Source organism: Micropterus salmoides, unplaced genomic scaffold, assembly GCF_014851395.1.
Source record: "Micropterus salmoides isolate LMB-PRFRI ecotype aquatic unplaced genomic scaffold, ASM1485139v1 Ms_hic_scaffold_7, whole genome shotgun sequence".
NCBI lineage: Eukaryota > Metazoa > Chordata > Actinopteri > Centrarchiformes > Centrarchidae > Micropterus > Micropterus salmoides.
The window spans coordinates 33,750,653-33,762,751 of record NW_024044459.1 but is presented as its reverse complement, the minus strand read 5'-3'; the positions used below and the strand labels follow the sequence as shown (position 1 = coordinate 33,762,751).

General features: G+C 43.2%; 1 protein-coding gene across 11 annotated transcripts in view; it reads right to left on the bottom strand.

Moving 5' to 3' along the window:
- Nucleotides 1-12,099, bottom strand: part of fbrsl1 (fibrosin-like 1) — a 376,696-nt gene that overhangs the window by 157,250 nt on the left and 207,347 nt on the right. For all 11 annotated transcript variants that reach the window (XM_038704691.1, XM_038704683.1, XM_038704684.1 and 8 more), the window contains one exon: nt 1,766-1,867. In XM_038704691.1, the coding sequence (XP_038560619.1) occupies nt 1,766-1,867 (102 nt within the window). The remainder of the gene's footprint in view (nt 1-1,765; nt 1,868-12,099) is intronic.

Sequence of the window (12,099 nt, the reverse complement as noted above, 5' to 3'; positions counted from 1 at the left end):
CTCCAACACCTCATATTTCCCTAATCCCTGTGTGGCTTAGTGCCGGGGCCCCGCTGCACCGCAGGCACAATTACCTAGTCAAAATAAACAGATAAAGACCCAACCATGGCAATGAACAAACAGCATCCCCTGCAAATGTTTTTACCCCCTGCTTCCAAATTGATGCATGACTGTTTTTACAGGCGGGCACGTCCACATGTCGCATTTGTCTCTATTTCCTTTGGCGGTAAGACAAGAGAAATCCATTTTACACGTTGCAGACGCAGCATCATTAGTTAAGAGCTCGTAAAGCTGGAGAGCCACTTTGATGTGGTGGAGCGTGTTTCACGAAAATTAGCAGTGCTCTCAATGCGGTGGTGGAGATTTCATGGGGCTGGAAAAATACATGGGGAGGTGTTTGGTGAGGAATCTCGCTTTGTGTTGTTATGTCCAGGCCCTTACTGAGTGAAATACAACAGCAAGTAGGACAGACACACAGACAAAAAGAGAAAGGTAAAGACAGGCAGAGGGAGCGAGATGGATAGATATGGATGCTGTGGCTACAACAATCAGTGTCTGTGCATGATTTATTTGGCAGCAGATTAGAGAGACATGCCACATCTAACACCGTCGGCGATTACAGCGAGCAATTTTCAACAGTGCCCCCCCCCCACCCAACACCCTCACCGCAACCACCAGCATTTCCACCCTCACTCTACCACCCCCCCTCATCCAAGCCCCCCTCTTTCTCGGTGCTTGTCGTATATCCCTGTCAGAGCTGTCAACTGGCTTCGGTCTTTTATCTGACAAACCCGCCTCTTCCTCCTGACTTTTTCATTAAAAGACAGCCTTTTACACAAATTCAAGAGAAACAGTACAAGGGGAAGAGGGGGGACAGCGCACGAGAGAAAAAGAGCAGCGAGGCTTAGAGAAAAGAGGGTGAACATGGGAAAAGTTGGCCTGGGTGATTTTTTTCTTCATCAGGCTAGATTTTCAATTGGAATGCTGAATAGCTTGGAACAATGTATTTAATAAGTTCATTAAAATCTTTTTCTTTCCATCATTTTACCCCTGCTGGAAAAGAAAGCTGCATATTTTCCTTCCTCTTCTTTCCCTCTCTCTCTTCTCCTGCTTTCGTCAGCTAAATGAGCAGTCTGATTAAATTTAGTTAGGTTTGGGAGGCCTGCTTGACAGGCATTAGTTAGGAGGCATATTTCTACATTCATTTAAAATGAGCCGCTTGGGATTTTGCATAAATTCTCATTACTTCCCCTGTATCTAAATTGCATTATTTCATCCCTTATGCTGAACCAATGCCTGGCCTCCATTTTCCTTTGCCACCTACTCATCCTCTAAATGGGCTGGCATATGGATGCCGACACAGCGATAATTGGAACAGTTTCTTTAACTCATTCCATTCTGGGGTCGGTGAGATCAACCCACACCTGGCTGGTCAGGTCATGTCTACATTTAACCGCGCCATGCTTTAAATAATACCAGGCCAACTAGGTGATGCTGTGTGACCGGCCTAATCATTTCCTGTCTATGTGCTGCCAGCCAACCGGTCTTTTTCACAATGCACAGGGGATTTATGAGGTGATAGCTGGACACCGCAGGAGCTACTACACCAGATGCCCTCTAATCTCAACCTCAGTGTTGCTGTCGTCTGCCCACTCTCTATATCGCACCTCAGGGTTCCCCTAACTTGGCCTGTGAAAGTGGATAGCCTGGCTCTCTACGGGTGGTCTGTAAAAAGGGGGAAAGGTCGCATTCAGGTCGCACTCACCTCACTAAGCTGCTCCTTGGAGTTGCTCCTGTGCGGTCGGCTGAGCTCCTGTACCGTCTCATCCTCGCTGACTTTGACCGGACGTAGTGCCAATGGTTTGATCTGTAGGGGACACAACAAAAAAGAGGACACCTTCAAACTGCCGGTTTAATGCAAACCACACGGGCTTTAAATTACAACAAAGCCCACCACCAGTCTTTCAATTTTGTCATCTTTCAGGTTTCATTCTTGAAAAACATCTTGCCTAAAGCTAAATGTGTTTCATAATCGCAGTGAACATAATGTTTGCTATTATTTTTGTAAATGTTATCATTGCATATTAATGTGGATGAAAGTTACCAATCATGTCTTACCTTAATTTTCAACAACAAACTCAGGAAATTTCTATTATCAATGTCATCTGAGAGTGTTTTTACACACAACATACAGCGGCTTATGAATCTGCAGACTTTTCAGGTAACGAATAAAACCTACACACAATGGCACATTAGAAAAATCCTTTATTGGTGCAGAATATTAATCATCTATAACTGAACTGAAAGTTTGTGTTAATCGGGGTAATTACAAGAGCTCAAACCCGACACAGCCACTGAGCACCAGAACTATCCAAAATCCAAAGTTCAGACACTACAATAAATCACACTGGGAAAACAAGGATAACAATGTCTGAACCAGGGAACACTAATTAAAAGTTTCAGATGCCATCTTATTTCCTGTCACTCACTGGGATCTATAACAAACTCCACAAGTTAGGCAGCTAAGCATTACAATACAGCCAAAATACAGTGGCTTCAACTGACTCTCAATGAGCCATGGTACTTCTATTCTTAACTTTAGAGAAACACAAAGTCAGTGTAGTGTCTCACAGCTCAGCGTCAGTTTGTGCTTTGGCTAAATGCAAAGCAGAACTGGCTGTAGCAAAACACCTGCAACCCCAAAACTCGACCCGCTGTTGCTTTTAATACCAGCCAGCAACAGGAACGCAGCAGCAAGCAGCTAGTATACCCAACTGTGACTGTGTACTACAGTTGATTCAGGCCATTACTAATTCTTTTTATTCTACTCTAACTCCACCAATCAGTATTGTTCAACTCAGGAATGGAATTTTGTTCCTGTACTTTTTGCACATATGATAATGATAGTGCCCTCAAATGACACGGACAGACACACTCACGCTGTGGCCTACATACAGTATAAAAATATAATGTTGATAAAAAGTAAGATTAAGTAAAGAGTTAGGATCCTTGGATGAATACTGTCTAAAAAAAACATGTAGCATTAACTTAAAGAAGACAACGTAAACGAGATTATACTTCTGTTTTCTGGTCATGCATAAATACAAATACTGGCAAAAATATTAGCTATCAGCAGCTTAAATGTACAAATCCACCCTATCTGCGTTCAGCCACCCACATCATGGTAACCCTAATGCTAACATGGATGGCTTGTTTTATTGCAGGCCATCAAGACAGTTGGCATGCACCCAAATTCCCAGCCAGATGGGAGGTTGGTGAGCTCAGCAAGGAGGACTCTGTGCTGGTGCAGTATTAGCCAATCACAGTGTCCCGTGCTGCTTCCCCACCTTGGAGTACAGTGGTGATGGCCGCAGGGTGTAATCCATTTGACTAGCAGTTTGCGTGTAGCAGCTCCCCTGGTGGGGCACGTGGTGGCTGGCCCCGTTCTCCTGATCTCCACTGTAATTTAAGCAGATCACTGCTACAATTAACCTTTCCCGGTAAATATCAATTATGGCCCCCGGCTGGGCTAGAATTAAAAGGGTCATCAGCTAATCTGACAGGTCCTGTACGCTGCCACCTGGCTGGGAGAGAGGGAGGGAGGAAAGGCGGCATAGAGAATGTTTGTCTACCCCCGTGCCCACCAGCTCACATGCCAAGTAGACACAATTCCCTTTTAATTACCCTGCTGCCGCCAGGGCAAGCATGCTGATTGGCCAAGGGGCATTAGTAGTGCACTGAGGTCAACAGTGACAGGACGGGGGGTGGGGTGGGGTGTGGTGAGCATGGCAGAGAAGAGGAGGGAGCTGCCGCCAAGCAATCAGGGTGTAGAGATGGAAGGAAGAGAAATCTGCAGGTGGGCCTAATCAGGTTTGACTTCCACCTCTACCCGCCTCTCCCTCTGCCTCTCTCGACTAGCTGTCAGCCTAATCACTCCTTGAATCTCAAAATAGATTGTGGCCTTTTTGATTTCTTTCTCTCAAGGAGAGCACAAAGAGAGCAGTCCTCCTTGGCAGCCAGGCATGGAGGCAGAGACAGAGTGTCAAGGTACAGTCAGCATTACATTGCCGTCAAGTGCAGCTGTTGATTACTTTGTTTACCCAGCATCAGTGTTGCTGACAAATTCCTGAAGGCGCCCCAAAGTGTTTCCGACTCCTCTGGGGCCTGCGGCTACATTACCCAGTCAGCAATCAACTCGGCTATTGATCAGAGCACAGCATCTAATTAGCCGCCTAGGTTAATGATGCAGCGTGCAAGGACCGTTCCCTTAGCCGCTGTTCAACGGGACAGGAGAGCAATTGATCAAGGCAGGAATTCACCAACTCTGACAAAAGATTGGCAACCCTGACTGCCTGTGATTAAGGAAGGGACTAATTTCCTGTCTAGGGAGGTGTTTAATTGGCCCTAAGCTCCCAACTGTACAGCTTTCATGTGCTGTTTTTTGTATACTCATTAATGTTAAAGGACAAGTTAGTGAGCTTGAGGGTGGAGCTAATGGTCTCTACTGAGATTTGATCGGTTGCAAGTGGTAATACAGTTCAAGGTCACAATGCTTCCCCTATGCTTGAGGTAATGCCTTTTTAATGCATTCTACGCACCCCTGAGGGAGCATTTCTTGGCCACCTGGCTGTTTTAAGGAGTTACAGTTTCTATTTTTTGTTTGTGGATTAAGTTTGTTTATACTGAAGGTTTGACTCAAACAGTATTTGGGCAAGGTTAATCAGGTGACACAAGTTCAAGTGGTTAATTTGTACGTGTGTGGGGGACAGTTTGACTTCAGACAACAGATAGAAGAGATGTAGAAAAGACTTAGCTAAATAAGGGCCTGTGTTTTACATGAATAATGTACTGGAAATTAACTCCATTAGTCTCGGTATTGAACATGTCTGCAGTCCCTCTCTGGAGGCTCCCGCTCTGTGCTCTTTAATTATCTTCAAAGGGCCCTCCAGCATCTTAATTTCCCCCCAAGTTGAGTAGTGCCAACTTGGGTCTGCTCATTTATACTACTCTAACCCTAGGTGAAGACACAAAGCCCACCTGCTTAGAAAGGGTTAGTCAATGCATCGAAGTAGACAGTAGTGGTTCACATCAGTTCAGGCTATGCATGGCTGACTTTCCTTTTCCTTTAATTCTTCTTTACTCTCCTTGCAGTGTCAATCAATCTGTAACCTGTCAGCAGGAAGCTGGCTAGAGGCTGGTGGGTGATGGGTTGTTGTCCTGCTCCTTTGATCCTCCCTGCTTCACCTTGCAGTGGGCTTAGGGGGTCATCGGATGGCTGCGCGGGGTCTCACCTTTTTCCTCCTTGAATAAGAGACACTGTTAGTCCTGACCTCGCTTTTCCTCTTCTTGCTGCAGCTATTCTCCCTCTGCCTTATACCCTCCCTAGCCTGCCGTCACCTGTCAACAGCGCTCAGGGAGCCTGTGCCTCAGCCTTGTCCCAGTGTCAATCCTCATTACCCAAGGATCTTGGACCCTGCCCCCCGCCAGCCCCTTCTTTTCAAGGTGCCTTGATGCTCTTCTGCTACCATGCTCCAATCTGCTCTCCAGGCTTCCCATGCACAGGGCGAGGAGGAGATGAGGGGCAATACAGGGAAGGGAGGGCTGAAGAGGACGGATACAGATCCTTCCTCTAATTTGCTCTGAAAAGTGTCCTGCGCAAAGGACCCTCACCCCCATTAACCCAGCGACAAGCTGCTACCGCAGCTCAGGGAGGCATCAGCAGTGTGTGTGTGTGCGCGTGTATGTGAGGGGGGCCCGGTGGTGCGGCAGGCGAAGGCATCTCGGTGCCGGGCTCCGGCACCGGCTCAATCTATCGGCTCATTATCCCCCCGCCCAGGCTGGGGTGCAGACAAGTGCACTTTAGGGCCACAGGCCAAATTGATTCATCTGCCTTCATTTTCTTCAGGCTCAGAAGTGGCAGCTGCTCAGAGGCAGGGGGAAGGAGCTTTAAGATGGTGAGAGACAGAGATGGGAGAGAAGGAAGGAGAGAAAGAGAGGGTGTGGGATAGAGTGAGATGAAGGAGGGAGGAATCAAGAGAAAGAGGTGTTCTTGGCTTTGTTCCTCATCAATGTCTCATTTTACCCCCCCCCCCTCCCCCACACACACACTTTACAGCACAACCAACACCTCCCTCCCTTGAAATCACTTTCAAGACATGCACTCACTCCCCCACCAAGTCCCAAGTTGGAAATTAGCCCAAGGACAAGCTAGTGGATTTACTACAGGGAGAGCAAATGGATTTTTGCTTTTATTTTGACGAGTCCCAGTGTATCCATTATGCCTTTTAATCATACATTATTCATAGAGCTCGCCTTATAATAAATGACCACATAAAAGCGGTACACATATTATACAAGGCCTAAAATGCCCCCATAACTCTCTCTCCCAGTGCACTCAGAGAGAACTACATCACATTTGTAAGCTGGTTCACAAATATGAGCCTGTGAAATCAAAGCAAGATGGTGATTCCAATCCAAGCAATGACACCAGGACACGATAAGAGTTGGCAGATTAAAAGCAACACTTGCGTACAAATGAGGTACCGAGCAAACAAATTAGAGGCCGTGACCTATTAGCCATTCTGCATGTGGCCTGCACACAAAATTGCAGCGTACAATGGTGCACAGTGTAAAACTAACTGGTGTGGCCACCAAGACCGCCCAGCACTGTAACAAAGCAGTCAACCTGAAAGCGAAGCCGCTTACTCGGCCTGATTCCCAGCCAACAGGGACCTCAGGAGAAGCTGAGTGTCCCGCAGGGCCCCGTCTGGAACAGATGAACTGGGGAGAGGAACACTCCCTGCGGGCCCCAGGTCTCTCCAATCACTCTCACCATATGCCTCCTGGGGGAGTGGGGGAGCAAGGGCGCAAGAAGAGGAGGGTGGTGCACCTGCTCCCAAATACGAACCCATCCCTCAGCACTTGTCCCGGGGGTTCACTGACAACCGCAACCACCTCACCTGTCAGCCAGGACCATAGGAACAGTATCTGCCCTGCACTGATAAGCACAAGGCCTTAAAGCGGAAACCCACCCCCCTCCTCACTCTCCCGACTCCCACTCCAAGGCGCTCATTTCTCAGAGCTACCAACAACAATTAGGCCGATGATGTCAAAATGCTAATGATGTTATTGGAAAAAAACCAAGGGAGCGATGCTGTGGATCTGCGCTTTACTCCTCGTTGCTGGAGCCAACATTATGCAGATCTTCCTCCTCTCTTGTTGCTCTGCAAGAAACACACAGCTTTGATTTCTGTGGACACTATTAGCGTTAAAAGCAGTGAGTGCATTTTGCAAAAGATTTATGCATGCTAACACGAAAAATTCAAATGATGTTCACTTTGGAAGTTGTACTTAAATTTGTGTTTAACTCGACATGGTTATTTGCATGTCATCGTTCACTTAGGCTTTCAAAAAAAGAGGGCACATTCAAAGTTGCAGTTCAACAACTTTAGCTTGTGGTACATGCCACTGGAAACGCCACATTTGCACTTAGTGGTCAGCAAAACCTTTTGGTGAGTAAGAGAGAGAATCATTTATTCATTCATTTTCAAGTGTGTGCTGCTGTTCCTCTCAATGCTGTAATTATCTCAGCAGACCTTTCAATCACCAAGAGTATTTAAGATAATGGGGAGGCATGGAAGACAAAATATATATGTATATTCAATTCAATATATTGAATGCATTGTATACATGCTAATTTCAATTCACTTAATGCATGATATCTTTTGCGTAGACAAAAAAACCCCCATATTGCTTCATAATTAATGTTGTTTACACACAACTTCATGAGCTCATTGGGGTTCCATATCCATTTCTCTCAAACAAAGAAGTGTCACCGATGTTAACTAATGATAAATGGTGTTAAAGAACAAAACATATTTTGATGTTCTTAGTCGACCAGTTAACCTCTTACCATTCCTGTTAAATTCGCCTAAAATTCCTATCCAAGAGAGCATTAAATTTACCCAAAGTAAATTGAATGCATTGCATGGCTTTTGGTTTCTCTGAAAGATAACGCTCCGAAGTGTCTAACGCAACGGCAGAGTCCCTGTAAGTGTTACTGGAATTGATTAATATAAGTTTGAACAAACTAAAAGTAATAAGTTTTTTGTTTCTGCTTGAAAATGTTTGCTAACACATGCAAGCAGACAACTATAGCTGGGACTTATTAGCTGGAAAACCCTGTGGGGCTACAGCATTAGCCTTACCTAGTCAAAACTAAAACTTAGAAATACCACAGAAAACAAACTGCTGAAGCTAGTCATCATTAATTTCAGAATTTTATTGGCTACATTAAGTGCCAGTCATTGGCACAATTGGTTGCAATTGGCTCGGCCCACCTATGAAATAATAGGGGCTGGCACTGCCTTACAGCACGGGCTCTCATTGGCTATTGTAGGCTGTGGACAGTACATGTAAGCTCCTATTGGGTCAATAAGGTGTCAACTGAAAGGTCAGAGATCAGGAGCCATTTTGAAATCAAGATATCACAGTTGTTTACATCCAAACCGATGTTATTATGGTTATAATGCAATTTTAGGCCCGTCTGTTAGCAAATACGAAATGATGCAGCAGCAGTTTCTGGGAATTTATTAATGGAATAATGTGTTTTGGACTAACTGTTTTTACTGGACTGGATTGTCTGGAACTTTGACAATTTAACAAGACCATTTTTGTTGCAATATAATTGATCGGTGGATTACTATGAGGCTACATAAGTGAGTCACATCAATTTTGATTGTAGGTAGGTGGTCTGACAGAGGTGCCGATTGTACCTGTTGTGATTGTATCTTGAAATGGTTTGCAATGGTCGAATCAGAAGGATTCTAGTTTTTCAACGGTGTATCATATGAGTATGAACTTTAACATAGCAGTTGTATGCAAACACCAAATAACTGAACATGGAGTCTGGAACAAAGCACAGGATGGGACTAAAGTCTTGAAACCGAACATTTCTTTCATAATCAATGTTGCATTATGATTATTACTGTTGCTATTATTATTATTATTATTGCTACTTTTCATGAAATCAGCAATAGTTTAACCAAATGATTGATTGTATCTTTCAGATGTCTGAAAGTGTGAGATAAAACTTGCCCCTTACATGCAAGTCAAAATTCATGTGGAAAAGGATTTATCAGTTATGACTCTCAACTCCATAACCCTTAAATGGACAGAGATAACGCTGGCGTAAACACTCTTATCAGCTGATAAGAGTCTGCTGGTGGGACAGATCAGTGGTCCAGACAAATTTTGAAATGACAGAATGTCTGACTACACACACAGATTTTCACAACATGAACTCAAATTTAGCTAAGTGTCAAAGAAAAAACTGCTCTGTGTAAATCATAAGCAAATCCAGATGTAGGTCGGCTAACACAAAAATACTGATATGTATTACAACCATTAGAAAATAAGTGTGACTACTATTTCATCAGGAACTTTACAGAGCTCTACACTAGTAGCGCACAAGTCTCAGCCCCAATTTGAAACACATTAATGATAAGATTACTTTCTTACATTTCACTTTGGCTTTGATAATTCATACACTTTTTACTACCAATTCTCTTCATTTTTGACCAGTGTGAAACACTGATCCACGTACTAATGACTCCAGTTATGCTCAACTGCTGTAACACCATTAATTATTTTTTAACACCTGAAAATGATCTTATTAGCAGTCGCAAAAATTACATTTTTGGAAGTGCAACATTCACACTCTCTCCTGCAACTGCACTTGATAACTTTGTCACCCTCACACGTACTTTAAGAAATGTTTAATTTCCTCTAATGTAATCTGAAATAATTATCAGCTGAAGCTGGCGTACGCGCTGCAAAAAGGCCCCTTTTAACAAGTCCACCAAACACACACCATAAAACTAGCTATCATTCACCACGACATAATTAAAACACTGAAGATGAGATTGTGGGGTAAAGGAAATGAGCAAGTGATTAAAAAAATGCTAGATGAAGAACAGTCTGAAACTTCCAATCGTTCTAACTTTCGACTGTGTTCTTCAATCAGGTGAGGAAATGTCTCTTTAATGGACTGTCTGAGTAAAATCGTGCTGTGTTTCCTAATCAATAAGCTGTTGCTTTACTGCTCACCAATTTGAGGTACCATTGACCAACAGCAACAGAAACACAAGATTCTAAGGAAAGTATCTTTATCGTTAGTTGTGCATGTACTCTCTCTTTGCAGACCAAGGACAAAAATGAAGAAAACAGACTTTCAAACTGTTGTGATTTCTTTTTCTATTTTGAATGGCAAAGAAAGTCAGTGATGATCAGTGATTTCTCTGAAATACCTGTTCCTTGAATGACAACTCTTTTGTTTATACCACAGAGATCCTAATAAAGATAAAAACAACATTGAAGACTAGAAAGTGCACTGCCATTTATGTCTATTTCTGAAAAGATGGACAAATTCTTTGGATAGGTGATCCTACACTGGTTTGTCTATGGAAAGCCTTTCCATTAAGCTCACATCAGATTCCCTTAAGGTCTCAATTATTTTAGTGGAAGTAGCAGTTAGCACTAGCATTACAATAGTGATCCAACCTATCTTTGAGTTGCTTATTAATTTATTGTTTATTTTGATCCCGTTATCTACTCCTGGAATCCAAATTCCTGGGGTTCTTATGGCCAATAATTGACATAACTGTGTCAGAAGGCTTATGAAGGCATTTGAATCTGCCATTGTCGGAAACATTCACATGCTAACAGGAAATGATGCAATTTACACCTCTACTAAAAGAAGAATCCATTTAGAACAAATGGCAGAAATGTGTTGTTAGAGCCAGACACTGGAAACTGAAGTTTTGCTAGGTGATACATATCTATATTTGGGGAAAAAACAAACAAACAAACAGACAACCAATCTATCAGACAGAACCATATTATGGCTGATATTTGTTTGTGTCAACATAAACATAGATTTTTTTACAAGGATCCCTTAAATTTGGTCATGAAAGAATTGAGAAACGATATGTATTGTGCAAGACATTTTATAGTTAGAAAATAAACATGTCACTGCTCTCTGGCAGACATGAGACATGGCAAAACTGTTGCTAAATGATCTCAGACATATCTTTGCCATGTCTAGTGAAATGCCTTTTACTTCTAAACTGACATACTGTATGTATAAATATATTATTTATATATGTTATAAGATGAAAGTTGCAGATATGGCCATGCAAATATAATGGGCTATAGTTAGCATGGGCAACAACAGCCAAGAAAGCTAAGTCTAAAACTACCAACCAAAGCCAGATGCAACTTGATCAACACAAAAACATGCAAGAGATCACTGGGCACACATTGCAAAGTTAACTACTAGCTCACCATGAAACAATAAAGTGAAAACTTCAACCACAGTCAAATGGTACCAATGGTCTAAATGTTGTTCTCCATGCTGGTTGAATGAATTCTAGGTTATAGACTGAGTCAGAGTTAAATTTTAGACCTCTATGGCATAAAATGGTAAATACTTAAGATATTCTTTATGGTATAGGTAAAATCTTTTATGTATATAGATAGCTTTGATCCTAAAATTTGTACGAGTCTTAAAAGTCATATTCATTGATCTTCGTGCTGTTGAACTGTATGGTAGAGCTAATCTGTAAGAATTAGTGAGGAGCTGAGGCTTGGGAGAGGCAGGGGAGAGGGAGAGTTTAGAAAAAAAAGAGACAGAAGGGGAGAGTTTTTTTAGAGAGATGAGGTCTAGGCGAGGAGTCAGGAGGTAGTTTGCAGTCAGAGAGTGAGAAAGAGAGACCGGGAGAGACAGCCGGAGTGCGGAGTGCTCTGGGCTTTTTAATAGGAGGCAGATGCAACACATGTAATGAATCAGCTTCGGCTCGACGCGGCTTCCCTCTGATGTCTGAGCACCCGTCCTGCCCTTGAAAAACTTCTGGGACGTTATCTCATGCCTCCACAGCACACACTGGCAGTGAATTTTGGAGGAAGTGTTATGAGTTGGATGAAGGAGGGGAGGGAAAGGAAGGGGAGTTGAAGTGAGTATATGTGTACTGGCATACTCATATGCATTTATCTCTGGGTATGTGCTGGAATATAACAATGTATGTGCATGCTGTATGTGCT